We start from the raw sequence: 21,579 nt of genomic DNA, 5'->3' as shown, positions 1-21,579 counted from the left end.
GTATATCAGAAAGCTTGAAGGGAGAGATGATGTAATTATATTATAATCGCAAAAGAAAAGAATTAAAATGAAATAAAAAGTAAAGAAATGAGCTGTGATAACACCTTAACTGTTTTTCTCAGTGTTGTATCACTCCTGAGAGAAGCAAATGGTGATGACGGGGGTTTGGAGTCAGTCAGGCCCAGGGTAGAATTTCCTGTAAGAATCAGCTATGTGACCACAGGTGACATGATCTTGAAAGCTCAAATCTCTAGGATGGGCACACAGAGCTCTGGGTGCCAAGCCAAGACCATGCCAAATGCACTCATTCCTGATCACTTGCCTTCACTGCCATCCTAATGTTTTCTTCTGCTTTCTCCTTTAAGTTTGGGACTCGTTTCATCATTGAGGCCATGCAGACAGCAGGGCACTCTCTCAGTACCCTCTTCTTATGTGGAGGCCTAAGCAAGAACCCCCTTTTTGTGCAGATGCATGCTGACATTACTGGTAAGCATCACCCGGTGGGGGTGGGGATGATGCCATCTTTGGGTTGCCAACAAATGGGTGTGGCAGATTAAAAGAAGGCTGCTCTGTGGATAGGGGGCCAGTGGTGGTGACTCAAGTTATTAAGGTAACTATATAGTCTGTCTCCTCGTGATGGGGAAAATGACTCTCAGGTATGTCCAGTTACTGAATAGGACACCAAGACTGGCAAGGACAGATCTTAATTTGAGCATTTACCCGTCTATTTTGAGTACTTCTGAACCAAGCCTTGTGATGAATATTGAAGATACAGAAATGGATAAAACATGACCTTGGCTCTGCAGAGCTCAAGGTCTCCCCAGAAAGGCAAACAGCTAACAGACACAATAAATACAATGTGAAAAGAGCTCTGAGTGAGAAAAGCATTGTGGGCACTTCGCTCAGTTTCAGACTGTGCAGTATAGGGCAAGTGATTAAACTATCTAAGAAAAAAGAAAGCAGCCCCCATCCCAAATGCTGTGGATAAGGTCTAGATAAGGTCTAGCTATAGACTGAACATGTAATCCCAAGGGGCTCCAGATACTGAGATTCCATCTTAGTGCCTAAGGATTGGGGTTCTGATCATAAAGACATGTACTGTGTATCTGGGATGGGCATAGAGGCTGGGGGATAGTGACAGACTGGCGCCTGAGAAGATCTTGGGGTTCCAGAAAGGGCTTTCTGTGAGGACCCCTTCCAGTGGCACAACCCTTGACCTAGACTCCTATCTCTGTGATCCAGTACCCTCAGTATTCTTCATCTTCTTCCCAAGTGTCTCCTGGGGACTAGTACCCTCTCCGGTACCCATTGCTGGGTACCAGGTATAAGCGTAGGACAAAGGGAGGGAAATAGGGGAGCATGGATGCTGTCTGCAGTCTCAACTCCTGCCTGACATGAGCTCACCTTACCCTGGCCTCCATTCCTCATGACTCCACCCACTGTGTTCCTTACATAGCAAGCAGGTTGATGTCTGGGCTCAAATTGTCTCGTCAGATCTCATTTCCTGCTCCAGGCCATGCAGATTCCTACATATGTGATCTTTATCTAAGTGACAGCCTCAGTTGATACCTGCACATCAGGTAGATGAAGTTAAATAGAATACCTATGCCTGCATTATAGAAGAATAGACAGAGGCACAAGTCAGCATGTAGTATTATGGGTAATCTAGGATGCTGGAAAGCATGGACTTTGCTCCCCTTAGCCAAGTGTCTAGCGTGTTGGTAGGAACCATACTGCAATCATTTAATTCTCCCTAACTGCAGTCTCAACTCCTGCCTGACGTGAGCCCACACTGCAATGCAGTCAAGCAAACCGAGGACAGGGGAGTAAGTTCAATTGACTTCCAGGACCAGATTGTGATCCTCTGTTGACCTGGGTTTCTGGACCTTCCCTTTGTTACTCTTTGATGATGCCTCCCCTCTTCCAAGGTTTGTAAACCCTGCTGAAGTAGACCATAAAGAGTGAAGTAGAGAGAAACAAAAGCCACATTAGCTGGATGGTTCAGATAAGATACAGGCCTAACATCTGCTGTGATCTTCCACTCTTCAACCTTCAGTTAGTCAAAGCCACTTCCCACCTGGATGGAGGCAGGAGGCTAGAAGCCAGCTTTAGTTGAGGGAATGGGGAAAAGGGCCCTTGAGCAGGGTAGCCAGATGTGACTTGGGCACAGCCTGGGCACTGAAGCTCCAGCCTTTGTGAAAATGGGTCATCCTCCAGTCATGTGTCCCTGCGAGTCAAAAGCCAGGGAAAGCCACTTTGCCACAAGCTCTGCATTGGAAACTGCTGTCCTCCGGCTGCTGAATGGAAGGCTGTTAATGGTTGTTTGGGTTCAGATTGCAATTGGGCCCTTTGTCTCTAACTACTGGCCAGTTACAGTTGTGGACAAAGAGACCTTTTCTTTGCCTAAAATTCCTCTACTCGTGAGTGACAAAGGATGGCAAAGTGCATCTGCCTTCAAATGCTTTGGCTTCTGTTAAACTCATTAATGCATCCGATAAAATAGCTCACATTCCAGGCAAAGCCTCCCTCTTCCTGCCTTCATCCAGGGCTCAGAGAGAGGGGGAAGCATTTGAATCTGTCCTGTAAGAGAAGCCGGTAGAAAGGTGAGGCCCGTGGTATCTGTAAGCACCAGAATTGCTCTGTTTTCCTTGTGCAGAATGATTTAGAACAAAGCACCAACATGGAATGAAATTTTCAGACACATGGGTGAGAAAATGCAGAGCAGAGTAGCGGAAAGAGCTGCGGGCCAGCTGTCTGACCTGGGGGAAGTTACTTTACTTGTAGGGTCCCTCTTCTGCATAACCAGCAATGTTGTTATCCCCCTCTGTAGATCATACCAAGGAATGGATGCTCAGGAGTTTGAGTCCCAGACTCCTGCTTAGCTCCCAATGAGTGATCCCAGTCTGTTGCCTTAATTCTTCCCTTTAGGTAGCCCCATGCCCAAAAGGAGAAGACATGGTGGAGAAAAAGAGAGTTTAAAATGGTACAATCAATTTGGTCTAGGTTAGAAAAAGCTGGCATGGCAGGGAGTGTGGGCATTACCAGCTTGGAAAATGACATGGGCATGAAAGGCACTTCCTGGACCCTGGCCATTGACTTAAGTGTGGTTTCCAAAAACTGTCTACATGTACCAAGTAACTGTAGGTCTTCCTGCAGACTTGGGACTAAGTCTTATAAACTGTACTTCTTTAGTGCTGGCAGTTTCTCTAGGGTTTCCTTCTTCCTGTCTAAATGTTTGTTCATTCATTTTGTTCACTCACAAGCATTCCCTAGGCACCCAGGCTGTCAAGTACTGAACTTGGCTTGAGAATATAAAGAACAAGATGGCATCAAGAAGTCCATTACCAATCATGAAATTTTCTGTAGTCTTCTGTCTAATGTGTAGAAGGGAAGAATACAGACCCAGAGGTCAGAGATGACAGTGCCAGGCAGGGAAGGGAAGCCTGGTCAACTTGAATAAAGAGTTTGTTTACAAAAGGTTAGAAAATCTAGGCAACCTGGGAAACCCCTACAGTTTCTAACCTATTTCCATTCCCTGGCTTAGGGCTGAGTATCTGGAGGCACCAGGCCTGAGATAGGAGCAGAGTCCAGATTTAGCTGTAGGGCACTTTCCATATGAGAAAAGGGAGGCATGGAGAGGCTAAATAACCTAATATTGCACAGCTGTGTCAGCAAGGAAGCCAGAATTCACACCCTGGCAGTCCGACTCCAAAGTATGCTGAACTCTAACCTGAGAGCTAATGAGGGGTTGGTGGGGGGGGGCTTCGTTTCCACTCAGAAATAGGGAAGTTGTGGGTCTATTGCAGAGAAGCTGCAGATAAATATTGCTTAGAAGGCTATTCTAAAAAAGTTTCAGGTCAGTAGGAGGCCTGGGTGGCAGCAGATCCACACAGACATGTAGTATGCTTTCTGGTTGAGCTACCAGTTCTGTGCTATGTGGCCTGGTATATCTCCTTACCCTCAGGATTGCTGAAAAGACCTGCTCTTTACTTTTGCCAGAGATCTGCCCTTCAGCTCCCACAAAATCCATGCTGAACCCTTACTTGCCATCAGTGTTGAGTCTAACAATAGCAGCCACCATGTCTCCAGGGCTGCACACAGATCAGGAAATAAGTGAGCTCCATCTGAGAGCTCTGTCGATAACCCACACCGTGCACCCATGCAGTGCAGTAAGCCCCATCCCCATTTGGCACCTGAGATAAGCAGGGCTGAAAGAGTAAAAGAGATTGTGAAGGACTCCAGAGGAAAGGAAGCAGGGAAGAAGCCAGGCCTGAGTTTCTCCTAGAGCTGTCACTCTACCTGATGGCTTAGTGGCACAGCCAGAGGCAGGCCCTGTTCTAATTCCTCAAGTCCTCAGAGCTGTCAGCAGGATTCTGCTTCCTGGGTGTCTGTAAGCAGGGAAAGGAGGAGCTGACCTGGCCTGGAGGAAGCAGGTAAATTAACAAGTATGCCTCCGAGGGGAGGCAGGAAGAGAGCTGCAGCCTTTGTGTACAGGAAACTTTCTGCCACAGAACTTTCTTCTGTGACATTTACTGTCATCTCTGGACTAGGAAATCAAGAGTCATCCTGTGAAGGTAGATGGAATTTTGGTTTTGTTTTCCAAGACAGGGTTTCTCTATGTAACAACCCTGCCTGTCCAGGCTGGACTCAGACTCACAGAGATCTGCCTGCCTTGGCTTTCCAAGTGAGGGGATTAAAGGCATGTTCCACCACTGCCCAATGGCAGATGGAATTCTAATGCCATCTTTCAGATAAGGAAACGGAGGTACAGAGAGGTGGGACCCTAACTTAGGTTCCCACCATGAAGTCAGTGAAGATGCTGATGTGTAATTATCTTTAAGTCTAGAACAATGGTTCTACATGGACCTTGGGGACTTGTCCTGTAGGTGGCTTCTGTTTGCTGTGCTTTTCTTCAAATGCCTGTTTCAGTCTCATGTCCACCATGTCAGCCCCTGGCCCAGAGTCCCATTCTTCCATCATTTAGTTACCGTGATCTGGGGCCTGCTCTAAATGTCAAGACATGGTGGTAAACAGACTGTCCAGAGATTCTCAACCTGTGGGTGATGACCCCTTTGACAACCCTCTATCTCAAAAACAGATTTACATTATGATTTATAACAGTAGCAAAATTACAGTTATGAAGTGGCAACGAAATAATTTTGTGGTTATGGGGTCACACAACAGGAGGAACCATATTAAAGGGTCGAAGCATTGGAAAGGTTAAGAACCACTGGCCTAGACTTGTGTGGTGTTCCGTATAACAGCACAAGGAATAAGACAACCTAAGTAAGTAAAACTTGTGGTGGAAAAGTGAAGGGGAAAGAAGTGAAGAGTGCTAAAGATGTCTCACCATTTTAAGTGCAATGACCAAGGAAAACTCAGGGTGCCTTTGCACCATGGAGAACAGGCAGTTACATGGGCATCTGGAAGGGCCCTGAAACCTACTCAAGAAGCAAGGGAGGTAGGTCCATATGGTGGGCAGGTAAAGAGACGCTAGAAGCTAGCAGAGGGTTGTGTCAGACTGTCTAAGGACTATGAGTATGTCTAAGGAAATAGGAAGCCCTGGAGATGAGTCCATATGAGTTAGAGCACCAGTCCTTCCATGGCATCTAAGACTTGAGTAACAAGGGCACAGCCTGATTCATTTCAGCCTCTACTAGGCCCAGCCAAGCAAGTAACAGAGTAGAGGGATAGCCCTAAATAATGTCAAATAGAGCTACCAGAAGCCAGAGACCTGGGTGCCAATGTCTCACAAGTATTGGCTAGCTTGAGGCTCTTGGCCAGTGCACCAGCAGGCACTAGGCAAAGAAATCCCTGGAACCCAATATCCCAAGACACTGAGGACTTCAGAGAGGTAAAAGTATTGCTGTTTTGGCATCGGATGTTTTGCCTCTGGAGGTGCTTGTTGGCTCCCCACAGTCCTGGTCCCGTTCACTAACCCATCTGTGACTTTGTCTTGTGCAGGCATGCCTGTGGTCCTGTCACAAGAGGTGGAGTCTGTCCTCGTGGGTGCTGCTGTTCTGGGTGCCTGTGCCTCTGGGGACTTCACATCTGTGCAGGTACGTTAGGATCCATGGGTAGCTGTGGTCCCTCCCCTGTCTGAGGCTGTCTGGCCTCTTGACAGAAGCTTACAGCTGGCAAAACACATACAGGATATAATTAAGAAATGATAGGTTACAGCCAGAGAATCACAGGTACTGACAGCCTCTGACGCAGTTACCGCTGCCTTCCTTTGGCTTCACCTCCATTCCCATGAATTGTTCTGGTTTTCTCTTCTCCTGTAAAAGAGATCCTCAATTATTTAGCCTCAGTTTCCCCTTAGCCATTTTTCTTTGATCAAGTGAAACAAGTAATGCTCGATTGGTTTTTCACATGTACTTCAGAGTTTTATTTGCTAATTTGGGCTACATTGCTTTCCAAATAATTTTGATACCTCTATCAACAAGAAACACAAAAGAAAGTGTTGTTAAAAAAAAGAATTAAAAATAAAAATAAGGAACAAAGTATAGGAAGCCAGAAACAATTTTGTGGGGGTGGTTGAGTAAATGATTTTGCTCTGAGCTTTCTGGCAGCCAAGACAAAAAAAAAGAATGCATGATAAATTGCATAATTCTCAGTTTCAAAAAGAGGAAACATACTGGTTTCTGGTAAGGGACAAGCTTTTTCTGCTGTGAAATTACAAAAGACATTGTACACACTGAAAGTTGTGAAAGGCTCTGAGTAGTAAAACAATACAAAATCTGAGACAATTAAGTATGTGATAGAGGCTACAAAGACAGTTTGACTACCTGAGCTCAAATCCTGGCCTTCCTACATTCTAGCTCCAAGAACTCAACCATCTACTCTGTAACTGCACTTTCCTAACTCTAACAGTAACCAATGGCTGGTTTGCGCATTCTTCCTATGTGTATGTTGAGCTTATGTAGTCCTCACCACAGCTCTTCTATCCCCGTTTAATAAATGAAGTTAAGCAATCTTCTCTCCTCTCCGCTTGCATCCTTTTTGTTCTTGTGAGATCTGATGCTTTGGTAGTTATCGTGGGCTGACGAGAATAGACCAAATAGTAGACACTGGAAAGGACACCCTTAATTGCTGAGGCAGTCCTGGGAGCAAAGCCCTAGCTCTTGACCAAACATGAAAGAGCTAGTAAGTGCTAGAAGCATTAGGAAAGCTATACTAAAGAACTTACCACAGTATCTGCCACACTAGACAGTCACAGCAAGTTTATCTCTAATTACTAATTACAGGGGTACTGGTTCTTAATTTGGGACATGTTGACATTAATCTGATTCTCAGCTGGTACCTGGAAGTCTGACTTGCTTCTAGGATTAGAAAAATCATGTCCCATAAGAGAGACCCAGTAACTTGCAAGAGTGTACCATTTGAAACTTCCAGAGACAGAATCCCATTCCCAGTGTCCACATTCTCGGTTTTCCATTCAGAGGAAAGTAGCACATTACACCTTGTGTAACAGTGACTGTGAAACATCTCTTCTAAGGAAACATCTCTGCTCATGGATGCATGTACATTAATAGAAGCCTTTAAACACAGGTGGCATCATTTAATTGTCCATATCTTCTGGGTTTCCTAGTCCTCTCAAAAATGGGTTGAAAATACAGAGACACTGTCATCAGAAAGAGCCTGAGCTCTTAGCTGCCATTGTTTTCCTAACCAAATCTGTGTTGTTCTAAGCTTTGGGCTCACTTGGCCATACTCAATGTCACCTGTCATCTTCAGTGCTTGCTTCTATTTTGAAATGTGCAAGAATGGAGTTGGTTATGTGGCTTGGTGGTTAAAAGCACTCTATTGCTCTTCCAGGGGACCTGGGTTCAAACTCCAGCACATTCCATGGCCCATAACCATTTGTGACTCCAGTACTAGGGAGCCCACTGCCCTCTGTGGCTTCTGAAATCAACTGCACACACACACAGATGGGGTATATTATACACCTAGACACCCACACATACACATAAAACAAAATTAATTAGTCAATAAAAAGTAACATGTGAGACTAATTGCCATTGGTATGACTGACTGTAGAGATAAAGAGCCTATAAAAACCTTTAAAGTCTTTATAAGAAGCATCTTTGGAATGATATTTCTGGAGCTGCTTTGGAAATGTAAATATATATACTTGGAATTATTCATATTTCTTCAAAAAAGAAGCAAGTAGTGATCCCCAGGCCTGGGGACCAGCTTTGACTCTGCAAGATGAACAGAAATGGACCTTATTCCTGTCTGTGGGTTTAGACTTTTCAGCCTAAACTTCAACACAATCATTCTTAGAACTTCCAGGATCCTAGCTTGGTCCTCACAGTGCCTAAGAAAGCTGAGTGCTTTCTGCCAGCTACTGCCAGCTCTTGCAGCAGTCATAGTTGGTGGATCTTATCTAAATAGGCTGAGTCTGGTAGACACTGCCAGAGTTATCTCCTTCCAATAAAGAAAAGGCTAAAAACATGGATTGCCGAAGACATGGATTACAAAGCTGGAGAAGGGGCTGATACCTGCCTAGAGAGAAGGTTTCCAAATTTCGGAGCCCATGAATGACATCATCAGTGGGTAGAACTTGTACCTTCCTTTTCTAATACCAAAGCAATGGTTTTACTCAAAGCTATTGCAAACGTCTACATACCACAAGCCTGAGAGGGTTTTGTCAGCTGGAAGAAAAGGACAATGGATGGACTTTCCTGGAGAGGTGTTGGAGAGAGTGGCTGAGTTCAAGTTCCATTGCTATTGCAAATCATGACAATTCTTCCCTCACACCCTGATCTTTTACCACTCTTAGTCTCAGCCTCCTCTCTGACCCTTTCCTATCCTTCTCCAAGTCTTCTCACTATTCCCTTTTTAAAAGAGAGATCCAAGAATAGACGATGAACAGTGTCCTGATGAATAGTCCTTCAAGAAGCCTTCTAGGCCAGCTCCACTAAAGACTATGTCTTCCTTCAGAACAATTATATCATCTGTGTGTCTGCAGTTTAATGCTGTATAATCAGAACACAGGTATGCTGCTCTTGGGGCTAACGTCCAGATGTTGAGCTGTGTCAAGGGAAAGTAGAAGGGAGTCTTCATCCATCCTCTTAGTTTTATGTGTGAAATCTCCAAGGGCCTGACCTATGACATTGCCATCTAATCCCCTCCCCATCCTCAGAGTTACTACACTACAAAATAACCCCCTCTACCTGCAAGTAACACAAAACACATCATTTGAAATTAAGAGCAAAATATAATAGTATGAAAATGAAAGAAGTGTCCATGAAATCACTAGTCTGTTTACATTTTTCTTAGTGTAGATGGAGATAAAATAAGAAGCTAGTTTCAGGAAGTTGTGAGAGAAAAACAGCCACTTGGTAGAGGCAGACATAAAGTGCCTTTCCACCGAATGCTTCCCCAGGCCTCCCACATAGTCTATAATTTTTTATCTTAAGAAGTAAGTTTGTTCCAGAAGCTTTCATTCCAGCAATGATATTTTTCTTGAATGGCCCTCTCCCTCCCCCACTTAGCTCCCTAGAGCAGTGGATTGAAGATCCCAAGGCAAACTTAGGCACAAGAGTCAGTGACAAGTGCCCAACAAGCACCCAATGTCATTGTAAAGGGAGTGCTGTCGTGAGGAAAATGACCCAGGTTGTCAGAATCTTCTATTCAGCCGGCCCATCACTTGAGGGGCGCTCCTGTCATCCACTGACTGCACTAAACTTCCACTAGCTTCCATTAGATGCCCGCTTCTCCTAGTCCTGATACTTGCACATGGCAGTTACTTACCCCTTCTATAGTGTGTGCCCACAGAATACACCACCTTGATAAGAACAGCAGTCCACCTGTAGGTTAGTCTTCACAAACGGTCCCCCTTGTTTACTGAAGTCACCCCTTCATTTCTTTGCATAATATTTGCCTCATTTAGAGCCTCATATTTCATGAACTATGATGCACTTTAAAGCCTTTGGTTATGTATACAACATATCTCCTGTATTGCTTTTTTGTGTGTGGGGTTGTCAGTTTGCTGTGTTTTGAGTTCTGTTTACTTTTCTATAACCATATATGCAAGGTTTTTGCTTGTAAAATTATACCTCAACTTCTGGAGGTTGGAAAAGGCTGCGGACAAAGATGTTTAGAAGTTTGATAACAACTGTTTCTTGCTGCATTAAGTCTTAGTTTGCTTGCCACACCCCCACTCTGCCAACCTTTTCCTGAAATACAATAATCTAAGCTCCTTGATGAAACATTAGAAAATCCAATAGAGAAAGAAGAGAAATGTAAAAAACACTCATCTTATTACTCTAAAACTACTTTAGCAATTCTAATTAATTAATACCCTAGAGGCTATCCTTTTTATTTGTAATTGAAATCATTTTAATTATAAAATATGGTCATACAATAAATACTGTTTTATAGTCTCTTTTCCCCAACCAAGAACATGTAGTAAACCTTTTAATTTAGTGAACCATTTCTTGTGATTGTATAACTTGCTACCCTATAGTTTATACCATACTTACTCCTCGTGACCTCAGCTATGCTGGCTGTTTTAGAGAATGCTACAGTTAACATTTCCATAGCTAAATTTTTATTCATAGTCGAAATTATTTCCATAAAATAGATTATGAAGGTATGTAGTGGTTCAGTCAAATTCTCTGCTTAATTTTTAGGATCTTTTATATACAGTAACCGTTTTATACACTCACCAACAGTATCTGAAAATTCAAGGTTCATGTTTCTTGTGAATTTAAGCTCCATTTATCTTTCATGCTCAGGTGTCTCATAATCCGATTCATTTCACATCTGGCCCTGATAACAGTGTGTTTATTAGACGTTTGCCCTTTTCTGCTTAAGTATGTGTTTCTGGAGATATGAGATGCCGGGTTCTAATTAAATAGATTCAGATTTCAGATTAAGTTTACTTAGTATGTATTCTGCCCAATATGCCAGTACCCATAAGGAAATCAACAAAAAACTTTGAAATGATAGTTAACAGTTTCAAGAAGAATGAATTTGAGAATGTGATGTTGGTCCTAACACATGTTAAAACTTATTGCCACAGGTTATTACCAATACTTTCTTATCTTTGTACCAGCATCACCCCCTCCCAAAGGAACAGAAACAAATTTGGGATCTGATTAATTATCAGTCTCTTGGTTCCAATCCAGCTTGTAGAATAGTACCCTGGGTGTAAAAGTCAAAATATTTATCTCAAAATTAGAATTCTATTTTTAAGAATAAAAGACATGGAACATCTGATTCTCCTACCCCTCACAGGCCTGCTACTTTCCATCTGTTCCTGTTCTTAGTATCGCTGGAACAACCTAGCAGGTGTTAAGAGGGCCCACTGTATAGATGAATACGCTGAAGTATTCATACTCTGAAGAAACTGTATAACCTTGATTGACACAGTGACCCCCAGCCCATCTCCTGGAAAGGACGTAGATTCCAAGGTGGTAGGCAGCTTAGCTGCCTTTCACAGGCAGTGTAGTGCCTAGGAAATCACTACTTGATCTGATGCCAGGCATAGAAATTAAAGCAGAAGTTTGCTGTTTAATCACCTTATCATGCTGATGAGCGTTGTGACGCTTTATGTATTTGCTTTTGATCATATCTACTTGTTGACTTTTTGTAGAGATGAATATAAAACACGCCAAGGCCCGTACATAAAAAGTGGTTTTAACACAGTGGGTCTAATGAGGGCTGGCGAGATGGCTCAAGCAGTTAAGAACACTAGCTACTCTTGCAAAGGAACCAGGTTTGATTCCCAGCTCCAACATAATGTTTGATAGCCATCTATAACTGCAGTTTCAGGGGGTCTAATGTCGTCTAGCCTTCATTCGAACCAGGAAAGCACATGATAAAATAAAAAGAGATTCATCTAATGAGTATATTCTTTCAGAGCATCCCTGTTTCCCTGCAGTTTTCATTAAGAAATTTTAAGAAGCCAGGTGGTGGTGGTGCATGCCTTTAATCCCAGCACTCAGGAGGCAGATTCGGGCAGATCTCTGTGAGTTCAATACCAGCCTGCTCTGCAGAGCTAATTCCAGGACAGGCTCCAAAGCTACACAGAGAAACCATATCTCAAAAAACAAACAAAAATAATTAAGAATCAAGTTTTCATAAATTAACCATGGCCAAGTTTCCAATAGGTTCTAAAAAACACAGGAAGATTACAGTGTTGTATTACTAAAATAAAGTTTACCTCATTCTTTAACTTGGTTTTGTTTGAGGCAATATTTGATACTGGTATAACCTTTGCTCTCTATCTTACACACACATACATGCTTATATATTTACATTTTATCACATATATGATTATAGATAAAATATATAATATTGTAGAAACAAATGCTTATGAGTATAATCTCTCACATTATCATATATAGCATAGCTTTCCATAATCTCCTTATTTGAACAAACCTTGTTTGAATAATGTCCTTGTTGAATAAGTTAGAATGTTTTCTTTTATATTAACTAGTATAATTCATAAATGTCAAATTCATGCTGCATAGTTTAAGTAACCACAGTAACTTAGGTTGTGATGCCTGAGATCAAAAAAGACAGGCCTTTAGCAAAATCAATAATAAATGGAGAAGAGCCCTTAGTGCATACATGCATGGACACGTCTGCATACACACACACACACACACACACACACACACACACACACACACACACACACACAACATACACAGAGGCAGACACCCACATATGTACACATGCACACACATGCTTGCATGCACACACACATATCCCATATATCACCCCCCACTGGAGAAAGGCTTGATTCAGATTCCTGTAACATGTAGACTCACTAAAGTTTATGAGACAGTTCTGATTGCAGCCTTAAGAACTGTGCAGAAGAAAACCTGTCTTTACCATGCTTTCTGGGAGTCTTTTTTATTCTACAGTAAACCACTAAGAAAGTATCATTAGTTCAGAAACATGAATGATGTACCCTTTTTCAAATGTGTTTGAAAGAAACTTTAGTATTTAAACTTTTATACTGTTCTAGAAGATGTATCAAGGAAATTTTCTATTCTATTATCATAAGAATTTTGCTGATGGGGAAAGAGTGCCAGAGATGCTATGGGACAAGTCAATCCTAAAAAAGAATTTTGCTGATGGGGAAAGAGTGCCAGAGATGCTAAGGGACAAGTCAATCCTAAAAAGTAATGGAGCCAGAAGCTACATCCTAAAATAAGTCAATCATAGTGACTATCCTAGAACTAAGCATGGTTCCTTTTATTTAAAACCTGATTATCAAATTAGGTGGCCAGAAATTAGAATTTACATGTATTTGGAAATATCACTGTCTTAATCAAGATCTTCATAGATAAAACAGAGTATACTTTCATTTTAGAATAATTTTAGAGAGTTTGAGAGAAGGACTACCTATAAAATTTATAGTGGTAAGGTCAGTTATTAGAAACCAGAACAGAAGATGGTGTAGAAGCTGCCTGATTGCAGTGACCCAGAAGGAAAGAACTGTGCTGCTGTTCACCTACCTCCTCTTGGCTGGACTGAGTCAGAAGTTGAGAGAACACCTTGGTGTGCTGTGTGTCTGTCACCCTGTGTAGGAGCAGATCAGGGCGCTGAAAGCCTACAAGAACATAAAAAGATGCCCAACATGATCTTGTAGACTGGGATACTCAGCCTACTGTGTGTGGCAGAATCCTGGATGATTTTTTAGATCTGTGATAAGGAAGTTGCATCAGATGTGAATCAGTATGTCACCAACTATACTGTTTGATTTGGCTGACATTTTTATTCATAGCAAGTTCTCAATGAAGGAACCAGTGTGCTGGTGTATATTATGGGGCAAGTTATGTATGCCGTGGCCATAGTCCATTTGAGAACTAGTCTCCTAGCTCTGCAGATAATGAGAAGCCTGCTGGCAAAGATACTGAAGACTCCCATGTCCATCATTTTGTCTTCCTGCTATAAGATCTGCTAAAAATAATAAATCTAATGTTTTTATTTGTGTGCTTTGAATTGGGCACTGTGCTGTGGCACTTTAGATGAGTTTTAGTTCTTGAAAGATGTTATTCACCTCCTCCTACAGGTGACACTCAAGTTTAGAAACACGAGTATCATGCCTTTGCTCTGCTCTCACAGATAGCCAGGGCCAGAACTAGCAGTCTAGCCCAGATCTGACATGGGAGTCAATATCCTTCACTGTTCTTAGGTTACCCAAGACCATAATTAAGATTTTCCAATATTAACACCCCAGAAACAAAGTGGAGCTGTAGGGGAATTTCCTTGAGTGACAGCCATGACTGTATTCCTTGCTGCAGGGAACAACTGAGGACTGGTTGCTCAAACAGTAACACCCCTAACTCAAAAGAAATCAGGACCGTTTATAGGCTTTTTTTCAGCCCTACCAGCCAGGTGGGAAACAAATTTAATTTGTTTCAAAGTGGCTGCTGCCTGTTTCCATGGTCAACCCAGGAGGCTGGGAAGGACCTAGGGAGAAAGAATTCATGAGAGGGATATACATCCTTGGAAATGTCATTAATTGGTTGAGTAAGACAAAACAGGGAAATAAAATATCTGCTCTTTACTAAGTAAAGGCATCTTCCTCCCTTAGCTCATTAAAAATTAAAAGCACTCTTGGCTTAAGTAGGGCAAATTAGTAATTAAGTGCTACATAATCAACCTGGATAAACATAATGTTGAAGGAGAAGCCAAATGAATCACTCCACTGGTTTGTTTTTGGCCCATTAATGCACCTTTCCCCCATGTCCTTCCTGTGGTGCCAGGATGCGTGTTCTGCTCCTCCATGGCTGGAGGAAGAGTGGGCTGTGACAGCTGGCCTGACAGATGACAGTGTAGAGCAGATCTGGAGAAGGTGTGTGTGCATGTGGGTCTTTATTCAAAGTGTGCAGCTAGGACCTGTGTTTCAGCAGTTAAAGGGCCATCCTCTGGAAAGCTGGTATGTGACAATAAAAGCCTAAATGGTGGGAGGATGAAAGAAGTGAGGCCTCTTTGGTGCACAATACTTCCCAGGCTCGTGAGGGAAGGGAGTAGATGTGTGCAGACACAGTATGGAAAAGCTGTAATTGAAGTAGCAGTGAAGACTATTTGTTTGCATCAAACCTTGGCTCTGCCATTCATTATGGGTGAGTTTCTTAATTCCTCATGCTTTACAGCTCTCCTCTGTAAAGATAAGATCATATGTGTATGTGTATATATATGTATACATATTTATACATGCACATATATATAGCCTCATGACTCATAAGGGGTAAACATATTCACACATATGAATAACATATGCATAACATAAAGCAAAACAACTTTAATTATTCATTCCTCTTTAAATTATTATAATTATACAGTGGGATTATGGATCATTGGAGGAGTGTCTTTCCTGTCTTGAGGGCAGTAAAGGTGACATTTGAACACTACCTTTAGGAAACTTTGTGGCCTGGGCCACTGCACTTCTTCCTTGAGTAGGATGCCAACTCTCTAGGCAGAGAGAGGAGCAGAGGCTTAACCCTGGATGAATCACTCTCACAACTGCTGAAGATTCATTCATAGAGCATTTTGGCAACTGTCTGCCCAGTATGGGAGGAGAGGAGACAGAACTGAGTGCATCATGAGCAGGGAAAGAGGAAATTAAGGGATGCAGGGAGAGAAAGTAGCCCTTAAAGCCACCTTGCTCTATCCCAGGTAATGGCCTGTCTGTGGCTTGCAGACTATGAAACCAAACTTGGTAAGGCACATTATTTAATGCCACTGAGCCTCAGTATTGGTAACCCTTATTGAGTTGCCAAAAATCTAAGAATGAAAGGCCATTGAGCACAGTGCCCCTTACTCACTAATATCATTATTCTCTGCGTTAATTCAACCTCAGAACAACTCATCCAGTTAGGTCATATATGATCCTATTTCATAGAAGGAAATGAAAACACCGGGTTTTGAAGGTTAGTTCTAGAAAGAGGGTTTAAACTCAGGTGGGCTGGCTCCAGACTCACTAACACATCCTCCATGTTTTGGAAGATACCAAGACATAGATGGTTGTGCCATATGCTAGAAATACAACAGATGGTGATATGTTGGCTCTTCAGTCAGTGATGATAAGGAAGACACCATTTCTTCTTCCTGTCAGAGAGAAGGACAAGGCAAAAGCCTATAGCCTTTGACAGGTGCGGCAGGTGGGCAGGCAGCGTCACCCACTGTCTTGGATGTGGTAGCAATGCAGCTACTTAACACTGACCTTGGTGGTTTTGCTTGGAGAACAAACAAGTTGTTTATTTGAGATCACTCATATCCATGTAGCATTTAAGGAAGATTATAGTAAGAGACTAAACATGCTGTTCCAGTAACACTGTCTACAAAGAAGCTACCCCTGGTCCTTACATCCGTAGACAACTCATACTCAAAGCCTCCAGGCAGCCTGCATAAGCATGGGGAGGTCCAGGTGGGAATACTAGGGAAGTATTGCAGAGAGTCACTGAAACTTGGGTTGTTCCATCCATGGACTGGTGACGGCCACAGGAACATTTGTGGGATCTGACAGTGTGTCTCTGATGGCTACTAAGAGGATTAGTTTGATGGAACATCACAGAGCCAAGGCAAGACAGGGAAACATGTCAGATCACATGGCATCAAGGGCATATGCTACTTCTTGCAGGAGATGACATTTTTCTTGGTACCATATTTTAAGAATCACCATTTCTTAAAAAAAAAAAAATACTAACTCAGAAATCAATTTCTTGGGAATTTTATAGAAACAGAATTTACTTGATCCCACCTGGTTGAAAGCCCAGACATGCTACTGAAACTTGGGCCCAAACATTTGTGAAGGTTCCAGAGGTGTCACTCTGCCTAGAGTTTGGTAGACAGAGGAATAGCAGGCCGCTTTGCCTGGTCCCTGCATATTCCCTTCCTCGGCCAGTTTTCAAACAGAGCCACATCACTAGCTGAGAAGTGTAGGGCCTCAGTACTAAATCTCTTTGCCAGTCTGGCATTCAAGGAGTGCTAAAGTGAAACACCACATCAATCAAGAAGAGCAGCAGATGCTGAAGTGTATCAAGTATCAGTAAACAACAAGCCCACAAGAAGGCCCCTGAACTTGGCGTCCTCCAAGCAAAAACATACTACAGCCTTCATGTCAGTTTTATAAACTTCAATAAATGATATGGTTTTTTTCCAGATGGAGCTGCTACTGTTCTATGAAACATTTTCACTTAAAGATGGTATGTTATACGTTCTAAAAGTTTTTAATCTGTACCTTTAAAGAACAAGTGTGGTGCTCACAGTATTAGTGGCTGCCAGCACTGGAATTACAGGTATTCAAATACCTCCCCAGTAATTGTGAGGAATTTTTAAATTTTTCTTGTCTGGTTCCATTTCCTTTTACTCTACACTGTATAACTTACACAATAAATAGCCCCGTTAATAAGAGCACGGACTCTGATATCACACAAAGCTAGGCTTAAGTCCCAAATTCAAATTTCATAACTATGTACCAGGTAAATCCCTTTGCCTTTCTAACCCTGTTCCCTTACTTTAAAAAATAAGATCCTAGAGTATAGATATAGCTCACGTGGTTGTTGAAAAGATTAAGTGAGTTGATATGTTCAAAATATTTGGCAGTCACAGGCATGAGTCATCCCTTTGAAAAGGACAAACTGATGCAACATGTGGTTGATAACTATTAGCTGCCTGTGTTCAGTGTTAGTGCTTTACATGTGTGTGATCGGTCATATTTGTGATGCTTGGGATCAAGCCTAGGGCCCTGTGCCAGGCAGGTGCTATAGCACCAAGATACTCCTATAGCCTGGCCCATGCCTGTCTGCACTCAGCATTTACTTACCTTAGCACTGTTATGCTCAACCTATACATTACATATCCCAGGCTCCTTTGCCCCTAGCTTACCTGATAGAAGAAAAGCAAATTACTCAAGTTCACACTCTGTACACACGCTGAAATGATTCTTTCTCAAGTCCATGTTCTTTCTACAGAAAAAAAAAAAACAATCCAAGTATTAGATTATGCCAAGTTCTAATGCAGGTGAAAAGGAAAAGAAAGAAACCACAGTCAGGTTCCCACCACCAAGGACCTGACAGTTGGGTGATATATAAAAGAAATAACCAGAAACCAGAGTCCACCACAGCATGATTGATTTGCTCTCTAGTCATGGACACTGGTAGGAGAGAGAAGTATGGCCTCCACAGGAACTGGGCCTCCAAGGGTGGATGGAATGTTCATTTCAGACCAGGCAGCAGAGCAGGATGAAAAGGGTTTGTAGAGGTGCCGGTGAGGGTGAGTGAACAGACACACATAGATGAGTGTAACCTGGGGAAGGATTCCAAGTCAGCAGTACAGGTGAGAACACTGGGTCTGTAAGGAACACAGCTGACTGGCATTGGGACCATGAGAGCAGCCTCATGTTTAAGTAAACAAACTGAAAAGCAGTGTACTAATTATCTGTCCCTTTCCCCCAGAATTAAGGCAAATGTAGGTTAATTCAGTCTATGAGTAAAAACAAGAAGAAGACCTGGAGAGGTTTGGGGGAGTCCTGCAATGGAAGGGGAGTGCTTTATTTAAATGCTCCCAGAAAACTATGCTAGCATAGAAAACTTAACTAGCTGGGCAGTGGTGGTGCACACCTTTAATCCCAGCACTTGAGAGGCAGAGGCAGGCGGATCTCTGTGAGTTCAAAGCTAGCCTGGCCTATGAAGCGAGTACCAGGACAGCCAAAAAGAAGGAGGAGGAGGAGGAGGAGGAGGAGGAGGAGGAGGGGGAGGGGAGGAGGAGGAGGAGGAGGGAGGAGGAGGGGGAGGGGGAGGAGGAGGAGGAGAAAACTAAACTAGAGCCGATCTGTAGACAAGATACTATACTGTAAAACAGCACACATTAAGATTTTAGTATGGAGAAGGAACCTTCTGAGATGTCACTGAAGGATAGAGGGGCACAGCCTACCTTACTTAGCTCAGCGCACTGCCCACCCTGTCTCCTCTGTGTTTCTTCATGGCCAGTTGGCACCTTGGTCTAGAGGAGCCTGTGTTTAGAACAGAGCTGAGGGTGTTGAAATGTTTCCCACTGTGGCCAGGTCAGTTTCACCTACTGACATCTGCTGAAGTGGGACCTTAACAAGCCAGTGAGCTAGCCACTGCAGATGCTAGGAGATATTTACAGGCAGTCTGAGCTGGAGATGTCAGCATACCATTTACCTCCTAGGAAATGTCAGGCCCTTTTCTTTGAGTCTCCAAGTCACTGTAGTAGAGTCGGGAGCTGGGACTCCTATTTTCTAGGGGATCCTAAAACTGATAGCAGAGGAGACTCATTCCGTATGTGCAGCTGATAATTATACCCTTGACTGACTGATTTAACCCTCAGAGCTATCCGCTGAAGGCCCAGTATTATTGGCATTTTGCCAACAATGGCAAACTGCAAACAGTCATTCCTCTGGGTCCCAGGAAGCAGTGAAGCCTGGGTAAGAATGCAGATGCCCCTCACTAGGGTTGGCTCACTGTAGAATGCGCTTCTGCACATTTTCCCTGGGAACACTGAGTGTATGTTGACCTCACTGAACTAGGAGCTTCTGAGTAAAATTCCAACTTAATCAATTCTATCCAGTCCTTAGAGCTGGATAAACATATAAGCTGGAGCCGAAACTCGACAGGTGTGGCATGAAACAGGCTAAAAATGGAAGCACTTATGGCTACCTGCAGAGCACCAACCATTTCGGAGAGCAGTGCTACTGTGGATGGATTCAGCAACCACTCCAGTTCACCTCAGCACCAGCTCTCCACTTTCATTATGATTCTCAGAGAAGTCCCATCTTTAGTGTCTGCCAATCACCGGGTGACTCTGGTTGTGATCTGGACCAAGAGGTCCTCCTCCATTTCCTCATCTTTACACTGTAAGGACCAGGTACAGGGTTTGGGTTTTCAAACATGTCAAGCAATGGAACCTCATATATATATATATATATATATATATATATATATATATATATATCAGAGAGAATGTATGGGACATCTCCCACTCACCCATCACTCCTTTTCTTCTATAGTGCAGACAGCCCTGGAGGGTCCCTGATGACTATGTGGGCTGAGCTATATTTCTTTAAAGGAAATAATGAGTGATGGTACCTAAATATACAATCATAAAATAATTCCAGCATAGCCTAGCAATTAAGAAAGGTACACTGGAGAATTATCACTGTGGGTCTGTGTGCCTTCAGAGCTGGCAAACTGTCTCTCAGATAGGGAGGTGCATCAGTTTATCCTGATAGTATCTGGCGACTTGTGACAGACACTCTGACAGCCTTCACCAGTAGAATTCTTCCCAGGATGCTCTTGGAGGCTGGCCTTTATCTGGGACTCTGACCTTGGGCTTCACCAGCAGAGGAGACAGTCTTCTGGGAAGAGCCAGGGAACTAGTCCTCCCTTCCATACCCCTGCCCCAACCTTTGCTGTTTGTTAAGAGGGAGGTTGTTTAAACTCTATTTGTGCATTAACAGTGTCAGTTCAATTCCTTCTTTGCACTTAAAGCTTTGAGATAATCACACCCCCACCCAGTGCTGGAATATCCTTTAAGGTTTAATCCTGTCCTTGTCATTAGATTGATGGAGTCAGTGGTAGATGCTCCATTTCCTTCATTTTTGTCCTTGATAAAGACCCTTTGTGTAAAATCTCCAAGAGTAAGGATTTTGCTTAAGCCATTTCCCTATCTCCAGTGTCTAACACAGCCAGACACAGAGATACTGTTTGAGAAATCTTTTTCATTCATTAAGCAAGCACCCCCTAGGTATTTGGATAAGCAAAATCCTTGTGACATCTACAACTGAGTGAACAAGATGATGAAACAATGAGTGTAAATATATATTGTAGCTTGGGTCAAGAGTTATAGAGGAAAAGAACAGGTTTAATGGAAGAACCAATTAGAATGATTGATAGCTGGATGAATATAAATGACTTTGAGTCCTGACTCTGTCTCATCCCATCTCTGAAAATGATACTCATCACTATTATGTTCATTGTCACAACTGTTACTCCTGTTTCTTATGTATACATCACATTCTAAATTTTACGTGAGTGCCTTCACACTGATTATATAAATTTCAAAACCTAGCCCTGCCTGTTAGGCCTCCTTATTCCAAATGAAACAAACAAGGTTCAGGGAACATACTTAAGTTGTTCACAACGAGAGAACTGGTAGGTGTCAGAGATGATTCTTGAACCAAAGCTGGTCAGGCAGCCTTCTCTTCTGAGAAAAGGGAGCATCTCCTGAACATCCAAGCTGGATCCGAGTGTGAGAAGCCCTGAATCATAACATGTGGTAAGCACCTCATTCCGTTAGGTTAAAGGGCAAAACAAAAACAACCAAAACCAAGTTGCTGGAGAGTATGTAGGAAAAGAAGGAAAATATTTTTGCACTGGCCATCTGGTGGTAGCCTTCCAGCAGTAATAAGCCATCACCATGGCAATAGGAGATAATTAATGTTGGATGTTGAATCACTTTAAAAAGCTACATCAACAGAATACCAAGCTGATGCTGTAAACCTCTCTGCCACAGCTGGTCTGATCATGCTAGAGGCATGTTAGAGAGACCCATCTTAGAGGGTGGGACAGACTTGAGCTTGGCATC

The 21,579-nt window shown here is 42.8% G+C and overlaps 1 protein-coding gene across 8 annotated transcripts in view; it reads left to right on the top strand.

The window, feature by feature from the left end:
* Fggy (FGGY carbohydrate kinase domain containing) overlaps positions 1-21,579 on the top strand; it is a 388,993-nt gene that overhangs the window by 307,436 nt on the left and 59,978 nt on the right. For 6 of the 8 annotated variants that reach the window (XM_027400435.1, XM_027400437.2, XM_027400440.2 and 3 more), the window contains 2 exons: positions 366-486; positions 5,965-6,059. In XM_027400435.1, the coding sequence (XP_027256236.1) occupies positions 366-486; positions 5,965-6,059 (216 nt within the window). Of the gene's footprint in view, positions 1-365; positions 487-5,964; positions 6,060-17,134; positions 17,178-21,579 lie in introns of all 8 variants that reach the window. The other 2 variants (XR_004768192.1, XM_035439798.1) reach the window with 1 other exon arrangement.

The sequence above is a fragment of the Cricetulus griseus genome, chromosome 2 (genome assembly GCF_003668045.3).
Source record: "Cricetulus griseus strain 17A/GY chromosome 2, alternate assembly CriGri-PICRH-1.0, whole genome shotgun sequence".
Lineage (NCBI taxonomy): Eukaryota > Metazoa > Chordata > Mammalia > Rodentia > Cricetidae > Cricetulus > Cricetulus griseus.
The sequence above is the reverse complement of the archived record's forward strand: the minus strand, read 5'-3'. Positions and strand labels throughout refer to the sequence as shown.